This window comes from Scardinius erythrophthalmus, assembly GCF_964197995.2.
Source record: "Scardinius erythrophthalmus genome assembly, chromosome: 4".
Classification (NCBI taxonomy): domain Eukaryota; kingdom Metazoa; phylum Chordata; class Actinopteri; order Cypriniformes; family Leuciscidae; genus Scardinius; species Scardinius erythrophthalmus.
The window spans coordinates 22,501-48,660 of NC_138224.1; the positions used below are offsets into that span (position 1 = coordinate 22,501).

At 44.3% G+C, this 26,160-nt stretch overlaps 1 protein-coding gene across 1 annotated transcript in view; it reads right to left on the minus strand.

Annotated features, from left to right (window-relative positions):
* LOC308689927 (uncharacterized protein) overlaps positions 1-24,722 on the minus strand; it is a 25,610-nt gene extending 888 nt beyond the window's left edge. The window contains exons 1-8 of the mRNA XM_081364047.1: positions 24,318-24,722; positions 22,450-22,617; positions 17,016-17,644; positions 5,585-5,722; positions 5,239-5,381; positions 3,481-3,648; positions 3,246-3,354; positions 1-458 (exon numbers count right to left, since the gene is read on the minus strand). The exon at positions 1-458 is cut by the window's left edge and continues 888 nt beyond it. Coding sequence (XP_081220173.1) covers positions 1-458; positions 3,246-3,354; positions 3,481-3,648; positions 5,239-5,381; positions 5,585-5,722; positions 17,016-17,644; positions 22,450-22,617; positions 24,318-24,639 — 2,135 coding nt within the window. The 5' untranslated portion in view covers positions 24,640-24,722. The remainder of the gene's footprint in view (positions 459-3,245; positions 3,355-3,480; positions 3,649-5,238; positions 5,382-5,584; positions 5,723-17,015; positions 17,645-22,449; positions 22,618-24,317) is intronic.
* Positions 24,723-26,160: the final 1,438 nt, after the last annotated feature.

A 26,160-nucleotide genomic window follows, 5' to 3' on the forward strand; every position in this document is an offset into this window, starting at 1 on the left:
GCGCTGGGACATTCGGATACGTTGAGCACTTTGGGTCGCCCCTCAGATGAGGAGACAAGAGGCGGAGTCAAGCTGGGGCTTCTTGGAAGGGCTTTGGGCCTCTCAGCCTGTAGCTCCACCCTCTCCATCTTCATGGGTGTTACACACGGCGAGTCTCGCACGGGTCTGCAGTCGTGGGTCGTGTTCGCAGCTCTGATGCTCTCGTCACTCGGCTCCGGCTTGATGAGCTGCTTCAGCTCTTCTTCCTCCTCGTGAGCCTCCTCTTCCTCGGGCTCCTGATGATACTGTCTCAAGCGCACATGCCAGGCCAGGCTGCACACGGCCGAAACACTCTTGAACTGGTGAACCACGTTGCGAGGGATAAAGTAGATGTCATTATCGTAGAGCTGGATACGAGCGTAGCGGATTCCCTCTCGCCTCAACTGATTGAGTTTAGCATCATCGACCCACTGCACACACTGCAGAGAGAGAGAGAACATCAGGACACACTCATTAGACTTTATTAGACTCCTCTGCTTTGACAAACACACACACACACACAAAATATTCCCCGCGCAGAAGTACAATAACACACATCATTCCAGGATATCCCTATGGGCATCACACTATCTGTAGCTGAATAAACAGAAGATTGAAACGCTTTGATTAATTTATTAAATGTTGTCTTTTGTTGGATAAGAAGTTCATAAATGCTCCTCGTGTTTGGAAAGATGTTTGACTCGTGTTGCTTTTTCAAATGCACGTTATAAGCGACACAAACTCGCAGTGCTTTCAGAGTGAGCCGCGTTTACTGAGCCGTTCGTCACTGACAAGCTGCGCATAACTAATGATCACAGCATTTGTCATTTCATAATCGACATAAGCCAAATCGGTTTAAGTGTGATTTCATGTAAACTGCGATTAATCGTGCAGCGCTAATATTAATATTGCCAAAGTAATATTACAGCGACCGCAGACGTGTTATGTTTGGCAATTTTAGCTCTCTTGAACTGTTGCCATGTCCGGTACAGGTCGAGATCAATGGACCAATGATCAATAGAGAGAGAGAGAGGGAGAGAGGGAGATAAAGAGAGAGGGAGAGGCAGAGGGAGAGAGAGAGAGAGAGAGAGAGAGAGAGAGAGAGAGAGAGAGAGAGAGAGAGAGAGAGAGAGAGAGAGAGAGAGAGAGAGAGAGAGAGAGAGAGAGAGAGATAGGGGGAGAGAGAAAGAGAGAGATAGTGAATTGGCAGGATACCTGAGTAAAGTGAGCGACCCTAAACTGAGGAAAGTCTTGAGCATGTAGAGATGGACAGAGACGGGCAGACACAGGCACACACACACACACACACACACACACAGTCTGAGCATAGAGACGGGCAGACACAGGCACACACACACACACACACACACACACACACACACACAGTCTGAGCATAGAGACGGGCAGACACAGGCACACACACACACACACACACACACACACACACACACAGTCTGAGCATAGAGACGGGCAGACACAGGCACACACACACACACACACACACACACAGTCTGAGCATAGAGACGGGCAGACACAGGCACACACACACACACACACACACACAGTCTGAGCATAGAGACGGGCAGACACAGGCAGAGCTGGCTGCCGAGGGAAGAGCGACTGTGCCCTCACTGCTCAGAGAATCAAGTGGAAACAGAGCTACACTTTTTGACTTCCTGCCCCAATTATACAAACATTAGGGACACTTTCTATCCCCTTTTCACAACCCACCAGAAAGACTTCCATCAGAAATCAGACATGGACAAACTCCCACTCCTGCTTGGAGAAAGCCCAGCGAGCTCAGCCCTGGCTGCCCGGTACGTGAGGTCCTGTCACGACCAAAGAGCCTCCAGCAGGACAGAGCTACCAACTGTATAATTATTAGAAGATTAGACATTTTTACTGCTGTTTAATTTCATGTAATTTTTATCTTCTTTTTATTATTATTTATTCATTTTTATTGTATAGTGTCATAAATGCTTTGGCAATGTAAAGATTTCTTTCACCATGCCAATAAAGCTATTTGAATCTGGAATCGAGGGAGAGAGAGAGAGAGAGAGAGAGAGAGGAGGGAGAGAGAGAGAGAGAGAGAGGGAGAGAGAGAGAGAGAGAGAGAGAGAGAGAGAGAGACACAGAGAGAGATTTTGGAATTCTAATTTTGGAATAAAATATTAAGTGGCCTTTTTGTCACTTGTAATGAAGCTTGCTTATTAGTAAAATTATTAATATCATGGAATGGTAATTATTGACTTTAACCTGGATTGATGGCTCGCAATATCGCAATATATATCGTTGGGGAAAAAAATATCGCAATGTAATTTTTTTTCCAATATCGTGCAGCCCTATCGTAAGGTGTTCATGGTATCGTGACACTTCAGCTAGTATAGTATCGTAAGGTGTTCATGGTATCGTGACACTTCAGCTAGTATAGTATCGTAAGGTGTTCATGGTATTGTGACACTTCAGCTAGTATAGTATCGTAAGGTGTTCATGGTATCGTGACACTTCAGCTAGTATAGTATCGTAAGGTGTTCATGGTATTGTGACACTTCAGCTAGTATAGTATCGTAAGGTGTTCATGGTATCGTGACACTTCAGCTAGTATAGTATCGTAAGGTGTTCATGGTATCGTGACACTTCAGCTAGTATAGTATCGTAAGGTGTTCATGGTATCGTGACACTTCAGCTAGTATAGTATCGTAAGGTGTTCATGGTATCGTGACACTTCAGCTAGTATAGTATCGTAAGGTGTTCATGGTATTGTGACACTTCAGCTAGTATAGTATCGTAAGGTGTTCATGGTATCGTGACACTTCAGCTAGTATAGTATCGTAAGGTGTTCATGGTATCGTGACACTTCAGCTAGTATAGTATCGTAAGGTGTTCATGGTATCGTGACACTTCAGCTAGTATAGTATCGTAAGGTGTTCATGGTATTGTGACACTTCAGCTAGTATAGTATCGTAAGGTGTTCATGGTATCGTGACACTTCAGCTAGTATAGTATCGTAAGGTGTTCATGGTATTGTGACACTTCAGCTAGTATAGTATCGTAAGGTGTTCATGGTAAGCCTAGAAGGAAATACAACACATCACAGTCAAACATTTAAGACCAAACCTCTTTCACCAACACCAGTGCTGTGCTGTCACTGCGAGCAGATCATGTGACGAGCGCAGGCGAGGGTTTAACAAGAGGAAGTATATACCCAGCACAGGAAGTGACCTCACCTGAGACAGGGGCGGCTCGTACAGGTCCAGTTGCAGCCGCTGAACCACATCAGGGAAATCAGCCGCGTGGAAACAGATCACGTCTTTGGTGATGCGTGGAGGATCAGCACTGCAACACAACACACACACACACACACACTGACATCAGCAGCTCACGATACACATCACACCAGTCAGGTGTTTCATAACCCTTCCAGAAGAGTGTGTGTGTGTGTGTGTGTGTGTGTGCGCTCACCCTTCCCCGCAGCGCACAGCTTTCAGCACCCCCACAGCTGCAGTGGTCTGGCGCTCGAACCCTTGGCCGATGTGATCAGCGTGAGCTCGGGTTCGGTCCTCAAACAGCATCTCTCGCGGCTCACTGGCTCGAGGAAGATACTGCAGATTCTTTATTTCATTGGTTGACCTGTAAAAAATTATTAATTATGATTGTTTTCAGCATCATTACATAAATGACACAAAAACACACAGTCATGGATCCCGGAGAATCACTGACACTCAGCTCTACGTGTGTTTGTGTGTGAGTGTCTGTGTGAGTTTGTGAGTGAGTGTCTGTGTGTGTGTGAGTGTCTGTGTGAGTGAGTGAGTGTCTGTGTGAGTGTGTGAGTGAGTGTCTGTGTGAGTGTCTGTGTGAGTTTGTGAGTGAGTGTCTGTGTGAGTTTGTGAGTGAGTGTCTGTGTGAGTGAGTGAGTGTCTGTGTGAGTGAGTGTCTGTGTGAGTGAGTGTCTGTCTGTGTGAGTGAGTGTCTGTCTGTGTGAGTGTGTGAGTGAGTGTCTGTGTGTCTGTGTGAGTGAGTGTCTGTCTGTGTGAGTGAGTGTCTGTGTGTCTGTGTGAGTGAGTGTCTGTGTGAGTGTGAGTGTCTGTGTGAGTGAGTGTCTGTGTGAGTGTGAGTGAGTGTCTGTGTGAGTGTGAGTGAGTGTCTGTGTGAGTGTGAGTGAGTGTCTGTGTGAGTGTGTGAGTGTCTGTGTGAGTGTGTGAGTGTCTGTGTGAGTGTGTGAGTGTCTGTGTGAGTGTGTGAGTGTCTGTGTGAGTGTGTGAGTGTCTGTGTGAGTGAGTGTCTGTGTGAGTGAGTGTCTGTGTGAGTGAGTGTCTGTGTGAGTGAGTGTCTGTGTGAGTGAGTGTCTGTGTGAGTGAGTGTCTGTGAGTTTGTGAGTGAGTGTCTGTGTGAGTGAGTGTCTGTGTGAGTGAGTGTCTGTGTGAGTTTGTGAGTGAGTGTCTGTGTGAGTGAGTGAGTGAGTGTCTGTGTGAGTGTGTGAGTGAGTGTCTGTGTGAGTGTCTGTGTGAGTTTGTGAGTGAGTGTCTGTGTGAGTGAGTGAGTGTCTGTGTGAGTGTGTGAGTGAGTGTCTGTGTGAGTTTGTGAGTGTGTGTGTGTGTGAGTGTGTGTGTGTGAGTTTGTGAGTGAGTGTCTGTGTGAGTGAGTGTCTGTGTGAGTGAGTGTCTGTGTGAGTGAGTGTCTGTGTGAGTGAGTGAGTGTCTGTGTGAGTGAGTGAGTGTCTGTGTGAGTGAGTGAGTGTCTGTGTGAGTGAGTGAGTGTGTGAGTGAGTGTCTGTGTGAGTGAGTGTCTGTGTGAGTTTGTGAGTGAGTGTCTGTGTGAGTGAGTGAGTGTCTGTGTGAGTGAGTGAGTGTCTGTGTGAGTGTGTGAGTGAGTGTCTGTGTGAGTGTCTGTGTGAGTTTGTGAGTGAGTGTCTGTGTGAGTGAGTGAGTGTCTGTGTGAGTGTGTGAGTGAGTGTCTGTGTGAGTGTCTGTGTGAGTTTGTGAGTGAGTGTCTGTGTGTGTGTGAGTGTCTGTGTCTGTGTGTGTGTGTGTGTGTGTGTGAGTGTGTGAGTGTGTCTGTTTGATGTTGATCTGACTGAACTGTTGCTGCTCTGTGTTCATGATGAAGATGTTGATGAAGTTCTGAAATGATATCAGGAAGGTTCTGATGTGTGTGTGAAACTGCAGTTTGATACAGAAACACACACACACACACACACACACAGGAGTGAAGCTTTGTTACCGTTTCCGTTTGAAGGGAGACTTGGGCATGTCCGTGACGGGGATCATCTGCTCTCCGGGCCGAACCCACATGATGGGGCCATCGTCACTGTCAGTCGGGCTCTTCAGCTTCAGGCTGGAGAACGTCCCCCACGGCAGCGTCCGCTACACACACACACACACACACACACACACACACACACACACACACAGATCAACACGCTAACCCTAACCCAGACTGGAGAACGTCCCCCACGGCAGCGAGCGCTACACACATAGAAATTCAACCTCACAAAACACTGATCAATACGCTTCTGTCAAAGGAAAAGTGTGTGTGTGTGTGAGAGAGAGAGAGAGAGGAAACACACCTGCAGGAAAGGCGAGTCCTCCAGCATGCTGAGGAACTCTGGGAAATAATCTCCCACCTCCTCGTCCACGGCTCCCACCAGACTGATCTGCCTCATGGCTCCAGCTCGATATGTGCCGTGGGAGTAACTCCTCCTCACCTGAACACACACCACATAACACACTCTCATCAGTCATGGTTTAAGTTATTTGTACAAGTTCATAAAAATATCCAAAGCACCATTAAGTATAATTGAGCAAAAGAAACTCAGCAGCTGTGAACACACAGCAGAATTACAACTGATATGAAATGTTTTGACATAATTATTGTGTTGAAGCACTGAAGAGCTGCGTAAGGTCATGTGACCAGGGGAATGTGAAGTGAGCAGTGCATTATGGGATTGATGACATCAGTCCAGGCTGCTAATGCCTACAGGACTAACCCATCTGTGCTTGAACAAACACTGCTCTCTCTCTCTCTCTGTGTGTGTGTATGTGTGTGTGTACAACCGTTTTATGGAGGTCACGTTTCTATTAATGCTACAAATGGAGGAGGAGCAGATGCTGTTTCAAATGAGATGATCCCAAACATCGGATCTCATGGGTCAGTCTGTGTGTGTTGTATCTGTGAGATCACATCTATTGATGACACTCAGTGTTTCAGGTGAAGCGTGACACAAACAATCTAACACAATAGTGGCGCTTTTCCACTACACAGTACCAGCTCGCCTCGCCTCGGCTCTGTTTGGTTTTCCACTGTGTAAAAGTTGTACCTGTACCTGCTTCCAGGTACTTTTTTTCGTACCACCTCCGGCGAGGTTCTAAGCGAGCTGAGGCGATACTAAAATGTGACGTGAAAACACGGCAGACTGCTGATTGGTCAGAGAGAATCGTCACTATTCACTGCGTCATCATTGCACGCACCAGACGGAGTATCCTGAATAAAAAAAAACAGCAAAAACAAAAACATCCAAAAACAGCATACACTCGATTTCCTCTATTGTCCTGTGTGTGTGGGTAGCGGGTGTGTCTCGCGCGTCTCGCGTAAAAGATTAAGTCACGGCAGTTTCCTGCTGCGTCGCTATGACGACACGGTACTATTGTGGAGGTACTATCTGCAATGGAAAACGGAGCGAAAAGTGAGCTGAGCCGAGGCGAGTCGGGTCGAGCTGGTACTGGTAATGGAAAAGCGCCATAGCTGTTCCTATCCAACTATTTTTCGGAAAAACTTTTGAACCGATAAGAAAATATGCGCATTAACTACAATAGAAACACATTTACAGAATAAATTCCTCGATGTGCTTCAAAAAAGACGGACCGATCTCACCACACCTGACAGAGTTACGCTACACCTGACAGACAGTTACGCTACACCTGACCGATCTCGCTACACCTGACAGACAGTTAAGCTACACCTGACCGATCTCACTACACCTGACAGAGTTACGCTACACCTGACCGATCTCACTACACCTGACTAGGGCTGCACGTTTTCAAGTTTTTCATTAACCGTTAACCGAGGCCCTTAGCGGTTAATACTCGGTTAACCATAGTGTGCGCGCCGCAACCCCGAGATAGGCAAAATTTGCGGGTGGGACATGTCCCCACCACTATTTTCTAAGGTCGATATTGTCACCACTTTTGAAACATCTCGCGGCATGAATACCAATACAAATAAACAAAACATCTTCAGTTAACTAGCAGAGCATTCATTTCGTTCGTTTTTTTTTTTTTTTTTGGCGATCTAGCGCTGAAATGTTTTGTTTTTTAAATCAAGTGATCAAAGTGCTCGTTGCCGCTGCGATCGAGAAGGGGCTTGTAAAACGTGCTGAGGTATTATTAATTCGTGGCCACAACAATTCACCTGATACTGATAAATATTCACCAATTCACAAAAAAAAAAAGGAATAAAAAGCTGTAGTCGGCCTTCACTGAAGAGCTATCTTCACAGGGACGAAAAACAGTTTAATAATTATTATTAATTCGTGGCCACGAAATAATTCACCTGAATATTCACCAATTCACAAAATATAGGTCTTTAGCATTCACTAATTAATAGTATCAAACTGTTTTTGGCCACGTTAAATCAAAATGAGGGAGGGAAATAGTTCAACGTGTCCACGATTTATTAAAACGAGGGAACAAATAAGTCGTCGTAACAACTAATTATTTAGATCAGTGGACAGGGCGCATAAGAACAAACAGTGAGAGAGCCCCGGCCGCGCGCGCGCGCACTCTCACCGCCTTCAAACAACACGAGCGCTGTATTGCTCTCTCTCCCTCGCACATATCAACACAGTAAAAGGTCGGAAGACCGATTGTGTTTTATAGATTAGTAGTTTGTTCATATAAAGTGTTTGATTAGCAAGTACATGTTTAGGAAATGCATAATACAAATTGTATGGGTTAATGTAACGGTAAACGGACTCTGCGGGTAAATCTGTTGTGATGAAACTGCGCATGCGCGGGGTAAAACTGCTGGTGTAAAGCTGTGGCTCTGCGGCTCTGCAGACAGATATTATTGTGCTGCGATCAGTGGCGCGGATACTGACTGACTATATTTGTTTCTGGCTCGCGCACAGCCTTCATTCTCGGACGCGCGCTTTCTTTGCCCGCTTTATATTAGAAAACTGGTCTAGCGGTCTCTGGCGGTGCAAAAATGTATTACAACTAAATTCAATGCACACCATTGACGCCACTTAACCGAGCAAAATGTTTCACTCGGTTACGCAATTTTTAACGGTTAATCGGTTAACCATGGACACCCCTACACCTGACAGAGTTACGCTACACCTGACCGATCTCGCTACACCTGACAGAGTTACGCTACACCTGACCGATCTCACTACACCTGACAGAGTTACGCTACACCTGACCGATCTCACTACACCTGACAGAGTTACGCTACACCTGACCGATCTCGCTACACCTGACAGAGTTACGCTACACCTGACCGATCTCACTACACCTGACAGAGTTACGCTACACCTGACCGATCTCACTACACCTGACAGAGTTACGCTACACCTGACCGATCTCACTACACCTGACAGAGTTACGCTACACCTGACCGATCTCGCTACACCTGACAGAGTTACGCTACACCTGACCGATCTCACTACACCTGACAGAGTTACGCTACACCTGACCGATCTCACTACACCTGACAGACAGTTACGCTACACCTGACCGATCTCGCTACACCTGACAGTTACGCTACACCTGACCGATCTCACTACACCTGACAGTTACGCTACACCTGACCGATCTCACTACACCTGACAGACAGTTACGCTACACCTGACCGATCTCGCTACACCTGACAGTTACGCTACACCTGACCGATCGCACTACACCTGACAGACAGTTACGCTACACCTGACCGATCTCGCTACACCTGACAGACAGTTACGCTACAACTGACCGATCTCGCTACACCTGACAGACAGTTACGCTACACCTGACCGATCTCGCTACACCTGACAGACAGTTACGCTACACCTGACCGATCTCACTACACCTGACAGAGTTACGCTACACCTGACCGATCTCACTACACCTGACAGTTACGCTACACCTGACCGATCTCACTACACCTGACAGAGTTACGCTACACCTGACCGATCTCGCTACACCTGACAGAGTTACGCTACACCTGACCGATCTCACTACACCTGTCAGACAGTTACGCTACACCTGACCGATCTCACTACACCTGACAGACAGTTACGCTACACCTGACCGATCTCGCTACACCTGACAGAGTTACGCTACACCTGACCGATCTCACTACACCTGACAGAGTTACGCTACACCTGACCGATCTCACTACACCTGACAGAGTTACGCTACACCTGACCGATCTCGCTACACCTGACAGAGTTACGCTACACCTGACCGATCTCACTACACCTGACAGTTACGCTACACCTGACCGATCTCACTACACCTGACAGACAGTTACGCTACACCTGACCGATCTCGCTACACCTGACAGTTACGCTACACCTGACCGATCTCACTACACCTGACAGTTACGCTACACCTGACCGATCTCGCTACACCTGACAGAGTTACGCTACACCTGACCGATCTCGCTACACCTGACAGAGTTACGCTACACCTGACCGATCTCACTACACCTGACAGAGTTACGCTACACCTGACCGATCTCACTACACCTGACAGACAGTTACGCTACACCTGACCGATCTCGCTACACCTGACAGACAGTTACGCTACAACTGACCGATCTCGCTACACCTGACAGACAGTTACGCTACACCTGACCGATCTCGCTACACCTGACAGACAGTTACGCTACACCTGACCGATCTCACTACACCTGACAGAGTTACGCTACACCTGACCGATCTCACTACACCTGACAGAGTTACGCTACACCTGACCGATCTCACTACACCTGACAGAGTTACGCTACACCTGACCGATCTCGCTACACCTGACAGAGTTACGCTACACCTGACCGATCTCACTACACCTGACAGACAGTTACGCTACACCTGACCGATCTCACTACACCTGACAGACAGTTACGCTACACCTGACCGATCTCGCTACACCTGACAGAGTTACGCTACACCTGACCGATCTCACTACACCTGACAGTTACGCTACACCTGACCGATCTCACTACACCTGACAGACAGTTACGCTACACCTGACCGATCTCGCTACACCTGACAGTTACGCTACACCTGACCGATCTCACTACACCTGACAGAGTTACACTACACCTGACAGTTACGCTACACCTGACCGATCTCGCTACACCTGACAGAGTTACGCTACACCTGACCGATCTCGCTACACCTGACAGAGTTACGCTACACCTGACCGATCTCACTACACCTGACAGAGTTACGCTACACCTGACCGATCTCACTACACCTGACAGACAGTTACGCTACACCTGACCGATCTCGCTACACCTGACAGACAGTTACGCTACAACTGACCGATCTTGCTACACCTGACAGACAGTTACGCTACACCTGACCGATCTCGCTACACCTGACAGACAGTTACGCCACACCTGACAGAGTTACGCTACACCTGACCGATCTCGCTACACCTGACAGTTACGCTACACCTGACAGTTACGCTACACCTGACAGAATTACGCTACACCTGACAGTTACGCTACACCTGACAGAGTTACGATACACCTGACAGTTACGCTACACCTGACCGTTATGCTACACCTGACAGTTACACTACACCTGACAGACAGTTACGCTACACCTGACAGAGTTACGCTACACCTGACAGACAGTTACGCAACACCTGACAGAGTTACACTACACCTGACAGTTACGCTACACCTGACCGATCTCGCTACACCTGACAGAGTTACGCTACACCTGACCGATCTCGCTACACCTGACAGTTACGCTACACCTGACAGTGTTACGCTACACCTGACCGATCTCGCTACACCTGACAGTTACGCTACACCTGACTGAGTTACGCTACATCTGACAGAGTTACGCTACACCTGACCGATCTCGCTACACCTGACAGACAGTTACCGCTACACCTGACAGAGTTACGCTACACCTGACCGATCTCGCTACACCTGACAGAGTTACGCTACACCTGACCGATCTCGCTACACCTGACAGTGTTACGCTACACCTGACCGATCTCGCTACACCTGACAGTTACGCTACACCTGACCGAGTTACGCTACAACTGACAGAGTTACGCTACACCTGACCGATCTCGCTACACCTGACAGTTACGCTACACCTGACAGACAGTTACGCTACACCTGACAGAGTTACGCTACACCTGCCAGACAGTTACGCTACACCTGACAGAGTTACGCTACACCTGACAGAGTTACGCTACACCTGACCGATCTCACTACACCTGACAAAGTTACACTACACCTGACAGAGTTACGCTACACCTGACAGACAGTTACCGCTACACCTGACCGATCTCGCTACACCTGACAGACAGTTACCGCTACACCTGACAGAGTTACGCTACACCTGACAGTTACGCTACACCTGACCGATCTCACTACACCTGACAGAGTTACACTACACCTGACAGTTACGCTACACCTGACAGAGTTACGCTACACCTGACAGACAGTTACCGCTACACCTGACAGAGTTACGCTACACCTGACCAATCTCGCTACACCTGACAGACAGTTACCGCTACACCTGACAGAGTTACGCTACACCTGACCGATCTCGCTACACCTGACAGAGTTACGCTACACCGGACAGAGTTACGCTACACCGGACAGAGTTACGCTACACCTGACAGACAGTTACGCTACACCTGACAGACAGTTACGCTACACCTGACAGAGTTACGCTACACCTGACAGAGTTACGCTACACCTGACCGATCTAGCTACACCTGACAGTTACGCTACACCTGACCAATCTCGCTACACCTGACAGAGTTACGCTACACCTGACAGACAGTTACGCTACACCTGACAGAGTTACGCTACACCTGACAGTAGGGGTGCAACGGATCAAAAAGATCACGGTTCGGATTGTTTCTCGGATCAGAGTCACGGATCGGATCATTTTTCGGATCAGCAAAAAAAAAAAAAAAAGACAAGACAAGACAAATAAACACAAGTTTTGTTTTTTTGTTTATTAAAACTTTTAAAATATTAAATTAAAATATATAAAATCAACAGTGGGTGCGCGACGGGTTCATTCCATGAAGCGTGACTATAAACACACCGATAGCGTTTGTGATGGCTTTAGCCCGGTCTGATTGTGCAACGTTGTGCAATGTCGCTTCAAATGCGTGGCCATTCTTGATGTGTTTCCACGGATGTCCCGATTCCATTTTTTCACTTCCGATACGATACCGATGCCGCGGCTTTGGCTATTTGCCGATACCGATATCAATCCGATATTTTTATTATATTCTTGAACTAATACTACTAATAATAAAATATATGGAAGCACTTTGCTCAATTAGCCACATAAAAACATCTCACTCAAATGGAGAACAAATACTTCCAGTATATAGTCCACAACAACAGTTGATAATAAAAGACTGCCACCCTTTATTCAAAAGACCTTGAGATATGTTTGGTAATTGTAGGCTACCTGAATGAATTTAAAATAAATTTGCTATATTTCAGATCAATATATTTGTTTCCTTTTAATTAACTTTAACGTTATTCTCATCTGAATTATATATCATCTATTTCTGTATAAAATGATACTACCATTAAAAACACATTTGATTTTCTTTTTTAATCAATGTAGAATGTGTAACTTCAAAATAAACAGATTACTCTGTTTGAGGACAAGAAATGAAAACCAATGCAATATGATGAATATCCAAAAGATGAGATAATTTTTGCTTTTAAACAGCATGTGTGTGTGTGATTGTTCGATCGCGCCCGTGCCTCTCTCTCTCTCTCTCTCTGACACACACACACACACACATTCCAGCATACATCGCAGCCTGTTCATTTTGCTGCGTTCACACCATACGCGAATAGAGCGTCAAATTCGCGTCTAGTTCGATGCTTGAACAGTTTGAATCCTTTCGCGCTCCCAAAGCGAATATGACGCGCCGCGCGCATATGATAAAGCGAGCGTTTGAAGCGAAATAGACGCGTGTTCCAGGGAAGCCAAAATGCTCCCATACAGGGGATTTAAATGACGCGGTGCGTTCAAGCTCCTCCGTTCCTCCGCTCGCCATGACCACGCTGTGTGTGGACTGAACATGCGCACAACTTTTTTTTTTTCATAAATCAATCCGCGGATCACATGTGCGCCGAACCGAAGATATTGATCCGAACGGATCACGGATCAATGATGATCCGTTGCACCACTACCTGACAGACAGTTACGCTACACCTGACAGAGTTACGCTACACCTGCCAGACAGTTATGCTACACCTGACAGAGTTACGCTACACCTGACAGACAGTTACGCTTAGGGTTGGGTATTGGTTGGGTTTTATCCGATACCAGTACCTACTCGGTATTTTTCAAACGGTTCCGGTGCTTAAACGGTTCTTGAAACGGTACTTAAGAAAACTAAACCACACACCCTTTATCAAAAAAATAATACCTCTGTGTGTGTGTGTGTGTGTGTGTGTGTGTGTGTGTGTGTGTGTGTGTGTGTGTGTGTGTGTGTGTGTGTGTTTTTCTGAAAAAGATTTTCTGATTAAATGAAAAATTGTGCCCTTTAAAAGGCTACTGATGTAGCACAAAACACTTGAATTAAGATAAAAATTGTCTTCTCATATTATGACTTTTACAAAACAGAGAAATATCTGACACTGAGCAGAAATATTTAACACACACAGTATAGCCTCATATAAATATACTTGATATTGATATACTTCATACTTGATATGCAAGATTTGCAGTTGGCATTAAAATACTAGACTGACCCGAAGAGGAACACTGGCAGCTGAACTTGCACTTTAGTCAAGCTGTCAGAGGTTGTGGGTTCTAATCCGCATTTGTAGGTTTTTTTTTTTTTTTTTTAACCGATTATGCTCATCAGTGGTTGTATATCAAGCAGGGACACTTTGTGTCCATTATATTTTGAGATTTCACCAGAACGAATAGATATGAGGCGCCGTCTATAGGCCTAAGGCTTAAACTTCATTCACGCACATATGAAACCCTTGCATACACATATACTAGGTAGTCACACATACATGTACACTGCTGAATGCTCAAACGAATACATATGTAATGCACAATGCTCACGCACACACACGCAAACTCTACACACACGAGACGCGCGGAACTCTCCGCGCACATACTCATCTGAGACGCGAGCACACACGCACACACACACACAAACTCTCCGCGCACATACTCATCTGAGACGCGAGCACACACGCACACACACACACAAACTCTCCGCGCACATACTCATCTGAGACGCGAGCACGCACACACAAACTCTCCACGCACATAATCATATAGACGGCGCCTCATAAATAGATCGATCTCCGCAACATACTGAAGCACGCGTCCGAGTGAAGACAGTGCGGGAGCCAAGAGAAAACACTGTATCCGTGCCACTGATCGCAGCGGCAACGAGCACTTTGATCACTTGATTTAAAAAACACATTTCAGCGCTAGATCATCTCTTATTTAACAAACGAACTAAATGAATGCTCTGCTGGTTAACTGGAGATGTTTTATTATTGGATCATTCGTGCCGCGAGATGTTTTATAGGGGGCGGTAAAAAACGTCAGGCACCGAAATCAGGCACCGAAAGTTTCGTTCTGGTTACTACCGTTTACGTCGGAACCGGTTCCCTATTGGAACCGGGTTTCGGTACTCAACCCTAGTTACGCTACACCTGACCGATCTCGCTACACCTGCCAGACAGTTACGCTACACCTGACAGAGTTACGCTACACCTGATAACAGGACATATGGATGTGTTCAGCATTGACACTCTTAAGCGGTTGCAGTGCGAAGCCTCAGGTGTAGACATGGTGTAAGAGTCTTCCAGACCAACATATAGATAGATATAGATATAACAGGCCCCATTCACACCAATGCACACATTTATTCTGTGTTTTCTCAATCATATAAGCTCTTTTTGGATGTAATACGCAGCAAGCTTGACATGGCTGTCTCATATAAGTGCTATTGCAACGAGGAGCTGAGATTAAAAATTAGACTCCAATCAGAATCGATTCAGAATCATTAAAGAAAGAATTAGGGATGCACCGATACTGATACCAGTATCGGGTATCGGGCCGATACTGAGCTCATGTACTCATACTCATAAAAATGCCCCGATACCAACAACCGATACCAGGCAGCGTGTGTACAGTGTTTGTGTCCAGACAAAGAAACACTGACAACAGAAATTATAATGGGGATAAAAAAGAAGGTTGTCTATGAGGTAAATATATCTTATTAGTGAAATATTAAACAGAATATAGTAACGCCTGTGGTGCGCGAGCTGATAAGAGAAAAACGCGCAGTGGATTGAGCGCGCAAGCGGCACAGACGCGCGAGTTGGTCGAGCGCATCAGACGTTAGTGGAAAGTTTGTAGTTCAGTCGGATGTCAATGGCAAAGAAAGTAAAACGAGGCATGTAGCTTATTAACGTTAACTGACCAGAAAAAGAGAGAGAGAAAGAGAAAGAGAAAGAGAGAGAGAAAGAGAAAGAGAAAGAGAAAGAGAAAGAGAAAGAGAGAGAGAGAGAGAGAGAGAGAGAGAGAGAGAGAGAGAGAGAGAGAGAGAGAGAGAGAGAGAGAGAGAGAGAGAGAGAGAGAGAGAGTTGAACTTCTGTTGAATGCTCCTGATTGCTGATCGTTCACTCAGCACGTGTTATTTGGATTAAAACTAAATCGTATATGTAAGTAAAACATGAACTGTTACCTTATTGGTGTTTAACGAGTGGTTGCCTACATTATTACAGGACATTTGCAGGTCAAGAAGTTACATGAACTTCAAACATCCAAAGCGCGCGCCCCGAAAACCATCGCCTCAGACAGCGCGCGATACTGAATGGAAGTCTTTCACGTCTTGCGCTTGTACGGATGAATTCACTTTTCACTGTTGGCGAGTATCCTAGTAAACAAAGTCTGTTATCTCAAGTGAACGTAGACAGTATAATTCAAATGGGTCCGTGCGTTCGGTCTTAAAGGTGCAGCAGTTTAATTAATCTGCTGCTGTGTTTTAATGTTAATCAAACAAAGGACAAATAAATTACTCACTGCTCCTGACTAAATAGGCTACCTTTTTTAACTTTACAAGAAGATCCATCTATATTTAATTTATACAGTATTGAATATGCAGTGCATACAAATTAAGTTTAAATTTAATAAACAACTAATATGATTGATATTATTTTGGTTTCTCTACCAATACATTTAAAAATTACAAATGCATTAATTAAAAATTAACTGAAAATTAAAAATACAGGTATCGGTATCGGCGAGTACCAAAAATGAGAGTATCGGTATCGGACTCGGCCTGGAAAAAGTGGTATCGGTGCATCCCTAAAAAGAATCATGATGCATCACAGAGTTTTTACATGGCATTTCCACATCACAATCATCTGGAGCCTCGTATGTGTTGTCAAAAGTACCAAAAGTAAGTATCAGGCGTTTATGATTCTGTTCATTTTCCGAAGTCGGCAATTTTGTCAACACTAGAGCCTCGGGTATAAAACCTTGTGTAGATTGAATCCTGATAGAGCATGTAAGCACACATCAATTCCAGTTTTTATTGAATCAGACCCTGTGCAAAGTGCATATATAATTACCAATAGCAGAAGCTTTAGCATGTGATGTTTTTTTATCCATAATGTGTGCATGGGAAATGCCCTTTATCCATGAGGTCCCTGATCTGTCAGAGAGGAATGATGTTTTGTTCTCCTGTATCGAATCTCTGCTCCAGCTAAACCTACAAACCAGTGCAACACAACCCGTCACATCTACTAACCTGAGTGTGAAAGTTTGCCATAGTCGTCGTCTCGATGTCCTTCTTCCCCAGGATTTCCATTTTGACGGGCGAGTTGGGGAACTTGCAGGAGAAGTACTCGAGGAAGTCTGGGAGATACGAGGCGGCCCCGTGGATCACGCCCATCACGTAGTTGGCAGAGCCGTCCTGGTCCTCGCTAAACGAAAGGGTGACGAACTCCTGCGCGAACCTCTGCATCTGCATGGGCGTCAGGACCGAGAGCTCCTTGCTGTAGGCGTGCAGAACCAGGGCTCCTCCGTTGGGCTGGTTCTCCACATGGACCAGACAGCCGAACTCCAGCCGGTCCAGCCCGGGCAGTGTAGCGGGTTTATCCAGGCCGTCGGTGGCGCTCAGACTCTGAGTGCAGATGTTCTTCAGGCTCGGTGTGCTTCTGTTCTCCGGTGTCGGGCTACAGGAGCTCACAGAGACACTCTGCTGGACCGGAGCCGGAGGCTGGAACTCGGACTCAGAACTAACCGTCTGGCTTGACTTGCTGTACATCTTGGGCCGCTTTCGCTTTTCACCTTCTTTGTGTTTCTTTTTCTTTTTCTTCTTGACCTTTTTCATCAGCAAGTCCTCAGCGGAGTTTATCTTCGGCTTCTCTCCGTCACCTACAGCACAGGAAAAGGTGATTAACTTCACAAACATCCTCAGAACAAAAGAAAAAATTATTTCACCCCCAACTAATAGCAGAGCTGATAAGGACCGGAGCAGAGAGTGATGCATCAAAACACTCGTTCACAGTTCATGGTCAGTTAACCCTTTTAAACCGGCGTTTAAACGTTTGCACTATCAAAGCCATTCAAACTGCCCCTGACAGTAGACAACGATATACGGCTTATTACGGTAATTTCATGCTTTCCGTCAGCAAATGACAGCAGCTTTCTGGCAGAGCGGAAAGGAAGGATTTGAACAGAGAAATATGAAGCGCAGCAGGTTAGAGTGTTTTGGATTGCATAAAATAATAAAAGAAACGAACAAATACATGGCGAAAGAAGTGTTAGGCAGCAGGAGAGGGGATTGGGATGATTTTTAATGAAACTTGGGAGGCGGATAGCCGTTACTCTTTCACGTATCTTAGCATGTGGTGTGCGCATGTGTATGTGTGCGTGCCTACGTATGCATGCATTTGAGTGTGTGCGCGCCTATGTATGCATGCATTTGAGTGTGTGCGCGCCTATGTATGCATGCATTTGAGTGTGTGCGCGCCTACGTATCCATGCATTTGAGTGTGTTGGCGCGCCTATGTATGCATGCATTTGAGTGTGTGCGCGCCTATGTATGCATGCATTTGAGTGTGTGCGCGCCAATGTATGCATGCATTTGAGTGTGTGCGCGCCTATGTATGCATGCATTTGAGTGTGTGCGCGCCTACGTATGCATGCATTTGAGTGTGTGCGCGCCTATGTATGCATGCATTTGAGTGTGTGCGTGCCTACGTATGCATGCATTTGAGTGTGTGCGCGCCTACGTATGCATGCATTTGAGTGTGTGCGCGCCTATGTATGCATGCATTTGAGTGTGTGCGCGCCAATGTATGCATGCATTTGAGTGTGCGCGCCTACGTATGCATGCATTTGAGTGTGTGCGCGCCTACGTATGCATGCATTTGAGTGTGTGCGCGCCTATGCATGCATTTGAGTGTGTGCGCGCCTACGTATGCATGCATTTGAGTGTGTGCGTGCCTATGTATGCATACATTTGAGTGTGTGCGCGCCAATGTATGCATGCATTTGAGTGTGTGCGTGCCTATGTATGCATGCATTTGAGTGTGTGCGCGCCTACGTATGCATGCATTTGAGTGTGTGCGTGCCTACGTATGCATGCATTTGAGTGTGTGCGCGCCTATGTATGCATGCATTTGAGTGTGTGCGCGCCTATGTATGCATGCATTTGAGTGTGTGCGCGCCTATGTATGCATGCATTTGAGTGTGTGCGCGCCTATGTATGCATGCATTTGAGTGTGTGCGTGCCTACGTATGCATGCATTTGAGTGTGTGCGCGCCTATGTATGCATGCATTTGAGTGTGTGCGTGCCTACGTATGCATGCATTTGAGTGTGTGCGCGCCTACGTATGCATGCATTTGAGTGTGTGCGCGCCTATGCATGCATGCATTTGAGTGTGTGCGCGCCTATGCATGCATTTGAGTGTGTGCGCGCCTATGTATGCATGCATTTGAGTGTGTGCGCGCCTATGTATGCATGCATTTGAGTGTGTGCGTGCCTATGTATGCATGCATTTGAGTGTGTGCGCGCCTATGTATGCATGCATTTGAGTGTGTGCGTGCCTATGTATGCATGCATTTGAGTGTGTGCGCGCGCCTATGTATGCATGCATTTGAGTGTGTGCGTGCCTATGTATGCATGCATCTGAGTGTGTGTGCGTGTGCATGATAAAAAAATGTCCTAAATGAAAACTGTGCAACCCAATGTCACAAAAAAGACTTGTATATGTATTATAGGTCATTTTTCAAATTTAAAGTTTGTGATTTTTCTGTTTTTTCTAAATAAAAATCAGTAAATTTATTCTCTTTTTAAAAAAAAATTCTATTTAATTTCTATTTACAAACTCACCACACACATTAACGGCCAATAACTGTAATTTGTTGAAAGCTATTTTTTTTTCTGAAAAAGATGACACCTTGCACATGAAGATAGCATATAGTTTTAGTAAAAAAATCTAAATATAACTAACCAACCCTAACTAGCAAAAACAACAAATTACCAACAAATAGTTTTTTTGCACATTTGTCTCCGAGATCTACAATTTCCCACTGAATTGGGTGTTGCTGTATATGTGTGACATCAAGATGATGATTTTATTTGCCTGTTAAGGTACTCGACTGCAAAATGATTCTAAGTGCCCATTCCATTTAATAATAAACATAAAATACATTATTAAAATCAAAAGTTGTAACTGTATTATTTAATGGACCTAAGCTGACATTCGTCTGTAACAAATGTAGCTATTGCTCATTGTTAATTTTAGTTAATGCATTAACTAACCCTAACTAATTGGACCTTATTCTAAAGTGTTACCCATTTGTTCTTTAATTCTTTTGCACTTTAATCTGTTTGAAACCTATTCACTTTATAAAAAAAAATTTGTGTATTGCTTTATTGTATTTGTGTGTATCGAATTCTTTTTGTAATGAGAACTTTTGTAAAAGTTATTAAACATGTTATAATATGACAACACTTTTTTTGCAACTTATTTCAATAACGTGATAAAAGCTTCAGCAATTATCGCAACAAGTCAAGTCAAGTCATCTTCATTTATATAGCGCTTTTAACAATGTAGATTGTCTCAAAGCAGCTTTACAGAGATAAGAGTATAATTTAAGGTAACAGAGATTGTTTCGGCTTTACAGCAGAGTTAAGTTATTTCCATCTTAAGTTAGTTTTAATTGATTTGGTTCCGTCGCAATGATCATTTGTTATTAAATTAGGGGCCGCTAAGACGACACCATTCTCTCTACACAGACTTTAAACGCGAACCTGTGAGAAACACTGATGGCGTTCACATGAGCATTTAGAATGGGTTCTATAGTTATGTGCGTTTGAATATACGCAGGTTTGGAATTCCCTACAAGCCAAGCTTAAATAAAATACTTGTCTTTCCTTATAAATTTTGATAAGGAATTTTATTTTATTTGTTGCTTTGGGGTAGGACCGCGAGACGAAATGAACATGCAACATGAAAACTTGATAACGTCCAATGCCTAATAGTAATACAAACGTCAAAAATATTTGCCATGTTAATAAAACAGCTTAAACCAGGGATGCAAAAACAATTCAAATGTATCCAAGGCACTACTTTATTTAAATAATGTAATGCAATTAGTTAGTTTGGTCATCAGTTGTGTATAAACTATCGTGTAGTGTTTTAAACAGTCTAGGGAGTGACTATTGTGTTTTAAATGTGTTTTAAGCCAGGACAGATGAGAGTTTAACAGCTGACAGAAATGAAAGCCACAGGTGAGAGTTGATGTGACAAACTGTACACTGCCAAAGTCTAATCCATCAAACTCACATAAGTCCGACAAACAGCAGGAACTGCAGCCGATGATGATGTTAGTCCATCTCCTCCATATGGCCAACTACTAACCTCATTTCAATGTCATGATTACAGCAAATAATTAGTTAAAACATTAAGTTCATACCGTCTAACTTGAGCTTTTAACAACACTCACCGCTGTGCTGTAACGAAGTTTCAGTCCTTAGACTATGACGCTGCAAGTTATAGACAAGCATTTTTCTAATTTAGTATAAATTAATTCTAGTTTTAATCTATTACTCTAGTGGTCTTGACTGCATTTGTGCCATATATATATATATATATATATATATATATATATATATATATATATATATATATATATATATATATATATATATGTGTCTGTTTTGAAAAAATATTTCTGACTGCTTGAAAAACAACAACAATGAAATCAAGATTATGGTTCCACATGTCACTCACAGTCAATTCATTCTTACAAGTGGATCTCATATGCTAAACAATAACCAAATAATGTTATTTAGAATATCATTATTACTGATGATAACAATAACTAACTTCAGTAGTGAATATGCATCTTTACACACGGACATGAAAACGAGACCAGTAAAGAGACTGAGGTATAGATCACGCTAATGAGTCGTGGTTCAGTTAGTCATCTATGAACTCTGATTCATAGATTCACTGACCGAGTCTGATGTCAAATTGTTGTTACACCTTTTATTCACATTTGCGCACATTTTAATAATAATATTTTTGTGACACCTGAATGTTTCAGAATACCATTTCTTAAATAAGCAATAAAGTGCGGGAGGTCTGATTATCGACTATCACATCGCTAATCTAAAGCGCTTGATCTCGATTAGGCCGAGCTCAATCACACCAGGGCACAGGAACGGCTCCACGACTTTAGCCAAAATATGACATTGCCATCTCTTTGAAAACACCAGATATGATCATCATTCAGGCATAAAAGGACAAAGAAAGCAGAACCTGCAGCCAATAGAAAAGGTTCACACTTGGTTCTTTCTTTCAGGGATCAAACGGAACAGAATAAAAAACGCTGGTCCTTTTTTTAATCATCCTAATGTGTCTTCGTCGAAATTATATTCACTCTTCACTTTTGTTGTAATAACTTTTTTATAACAAAATGAACATCACTGAACTGAAGCTGGACTGTGACGCTGTTTTCTTCTGGAAACAAACTTTGTTGCATTATTTTCCTGTTATCTCTGTAAAGCTGCTTTGAAAGAATCTGTATGGTAAAAAGCGCTTTATAAATTAATGTGACTTGGCTCTGTTGTTTTTAGGAACCCCAAAACCTGCAGCCCAGGTCAAAGGTGAAAGGTCACACACACAGCTGACAGACATTCAGGTGTGTGTGTTTGATGGCTCACCTTTCTGCAGGATCTTCACCTCTCCATTCTCTCTCTTCATCTCCGTCATCAGCTTATGTTTTCTCTTCTCCATCTCTCTCTCCTGCTCTTTCTCTCTGTCCTTCTCTCTCTCTCTCTTCTTCTCACGGTCTCTGTCTTTCGGTTTCTCCTTGTCTTTAATGGTGTGTTCTGTAGGAGAAAGACACACACCAGAGGGTTAAAGCATTCACTGATGTCGAAGGTTTGTCCCGTTCCCGAATCCGGCTCAAAGACACACAGAGTTCACGAATGCACCTTCAGTGAGACGTCTTCACCAGCCAAACACACACTTCCCCAACAGGTGATCAGTCTTCTCCACTATACTTTCACACACCTCAGTGGTTCTCCCCCTGACAGGCCACGTGTCTGTTTTAACCCTGAAATGGCACACCTGATTCAATTAATTAAAGGCTCAATGAGTAGTTGACTAATTCCTACTCTAATAACTACTCATTAATTGAATCAGGTGTGCCAGTTCAGGGTTAAAACATGGCCTGTCGGGGGTCCCTGCAGGAGAGGTTGGGAACCACTGATATACCTGGATAAACTGTCTTAAAAATCAGGTATGAACATTCCTTCAACTTCTTTATGCACAAGATAATTTCTTATTTTTGTCTTTTGATTCTTCTGCTCAGTTTTAACCAGGTCACAATCTTGAGGATAAATTTCAGGGTCAAATAATGTTGCCATAAAGACAAACTGCACAAATTGTGGGGGAAAACACTAAAGCACAAAAAATGAGACAGAGAAAGTTCAAAGTGTTCATTCTGTCATAGTTTTCTTAACCTCATTTCGCTCCAAACCTTTATGACTTTCCTCTGCGGAACACTAAAGACATTTTGAAGAACATTTCAACTTTTTGTGTCAAAACAGTGAAAGTAAATGGTATCTCATTGACTGATGAAAAAGAGTCATGCAGGTTTGGAGCGACATGAGAGCGATGATCATGGGTTTCATTGAAGAAATACAGCTTCTTCTGAGAAGCTTTACAGTCCATTTACTGCCTTTGTCAATAACATAAAACTGAACTTTAATGAGTTAGTGTGAGTTACTGGTTCTCAACTCTGTCCAGGACAGACTGAACGTGTCTGTCCATCACACAGATGGGTTATAGCTTTATTAATGTGTGTAACAGGCCTGACACAAACACACTACTGCAGTAGACATGCATGTATGAGTGAAGTAGAACATTATATTTATTAAAGTAACAGAACATCACTGTCACAAACACTGTTTCAGACCAACTTCACTGCAGGTTCAGCAGGAGCTTCACTGAAATCATGTTTCTACTGTAAATTAATGTTTCCCAGGCTGAATACAGCGTTAACGACACGACCGAGGTGGTAATGACATTTCAGCAATAAACCAGTAGATATTGGAATCATGATCGTTCGTTTTGGTGTCTGAATAGATATTTCAAGAATGACAGCACTGTGTTTATTACCACAGCTAATTATTCTAACATAACGTTCTATAGATTGAGTTGATATTTGGATATTAACACATGTTTCCGATTATGTTCGGTGAGGTCCGTGAGAGTGAGTGATTCTCTCAGGTATGATTAACACAGCAGATATTATAACGCTATTATGGACTAATATGCTCGTTCTGCGGCGGGTCACATTGCAGCTGCACGCGCTCCGTCACCGCTCGGGTCGCGCGCCGATGCTAAGCTAACTAGCGCTGTCGGATGTGTTCGACACACAAATAAACACACACGCGCTCACAGAGGCACAATAAACACATCATAAACACACACACATACACACACACTCGCACAGATCACATCTAGCGAACCAACGGCCCGTTATCAGCCACAAATAGCGCCCGAGCGAAGCGGCTGTCGATACCTTTCTGCGACAACTTCAGCTCTCCGTTTTCCTTCTTCACACTGAGGTGATTTTCAGCCGCCAGTTTGTGTTTCTTCCTCTCTTTTTCTCTTTCTTTGCCTTTCTCTTTCTCTCGGTCTCTGTCTTTCTCTGTTTTGGTTTTCTTGTTTTTCGGTTTGCTGCTGTAATTCTGCTGCTCCGTGCCTCCGTTCATCTTCTTGGCTTTAAATATTTTCTCCTCTTGTCGGATTTTCTTGGCCGGTGGAGGATGATGATGGTGCTCCCGGTTCTGGGACGCTGGTTTCGGTTCAGTGGGTTTGTTGAGCTGAATGAACTCCGCCATCTTTTCTCTATTTACTCTCTCTCGAGCTGCTGCTGTTTGTGTAAGAGGCACGGGAGGGGCGTGGCCTGCTGTTGATTGACAGGAAGAACGTACTTGTGTGGGGCGTGGCCTGGCGTTGATTGACAGCGAGAGCAGCTTTTTAAAGCGGGTGGACAGGAGAGGTGACGTCAGCAGCTTAGTCACTGTATTCCTTTAAATAAGATCCATGAACCCATTTACTATTATATATATTATACTAACATTCAAACGCTTTCATGGTGAAAACAGTTTCAAACTTATTTATTATATCTGTGGTTTCAAATATCATTTACAAATTTATTCTAAATTCCACAAAATGTTTATTTAAAAATGCACACATGCTGTTTCCAATGAGCAAGTGTGAAGTTTAGATTTGTTTGAGATGAGCAAGTTCTGCGTAAAACCAGTCATTATTGATCACTGCGATGTCACACTGATTCTGTTACAGTACTCTCGCGAGAGCTAGCAGTTTCAGACCCAAGCGTGGGCTTTTTTATTTGCAACATTAGAGCTGTGTGTATCGCTGAATAACACTGACTGCACTTAACGAACTGGAAAAAGCTCCAGTGGTGTTGAAATCTGGCATAGAAAGTAGCTGGTATAAATCTTAAGTTAACAAATAATAATCAATTAAAAAGTATCTAACATCGGCAACACTAAATCTGTAGCCGACGCGCAACACTAAATCTGTAGCCGATGCGCCAAACTAAATCTGTAGCCGACGTGCAACACTAAATCTGTAGCCGACGTGCAACACTAAATCTGTAGCCGATGCGCCAAACTAAATCTGTAGCCGATGCGCCAAACTAAATCTGTAGCCGATGCGCCAAACTAAATCTGTAGCCGATGCGCCAAACTAAATCTGTAGCCGACGCGCAACACAAAATCTGTAGCCGACGTGCAACACAAAATCTGTAGCCGACGCGCAACACTAAATCTGTAGCCGACGCGCAACACAAAATCTGTAGCCGACGTGCAACACAAAATCTGTAGCCGACGCGCAAAACAAAATCTGTAGCCACAAAATCTGTAGCCGATGCGCCAAACTAAATCTGTAGCCGACGCGCAAAACAAAATCTGTAGCCGACGTGCAACACAAAATCTGTAGCCGACGTGCAACACTAAATCTGTAGCCGACGCGCAACACAAAATCTGTAGCCGATGCGCCAAACTAAATCTGTAGCCGACGCGCAAAACAAAATCTGTAGCCGACGTGCAACACAAAATCTGTAGCCGACGTGCAACACTAAATCTGTAGCCGACGCGCAACACAAAATCTGTAGCCGACGCGCAAAACAAAATCTGTAGCCACAAAATCTGTAGCCGATGCGCCAAACTAAATCTGTAGCCGACGCGCAACACAAAATCTGTAGCCGATGCGCCAAACTAAATCTGTAGCCGACGCGCAACACAAAATCTGTAGCCGATGCGCCAAACTAAATCTGTAGCCGACGCGCAACACAAAATCTGTAGCCGATGCGCCAAACTAAATCTGTAGCCGAC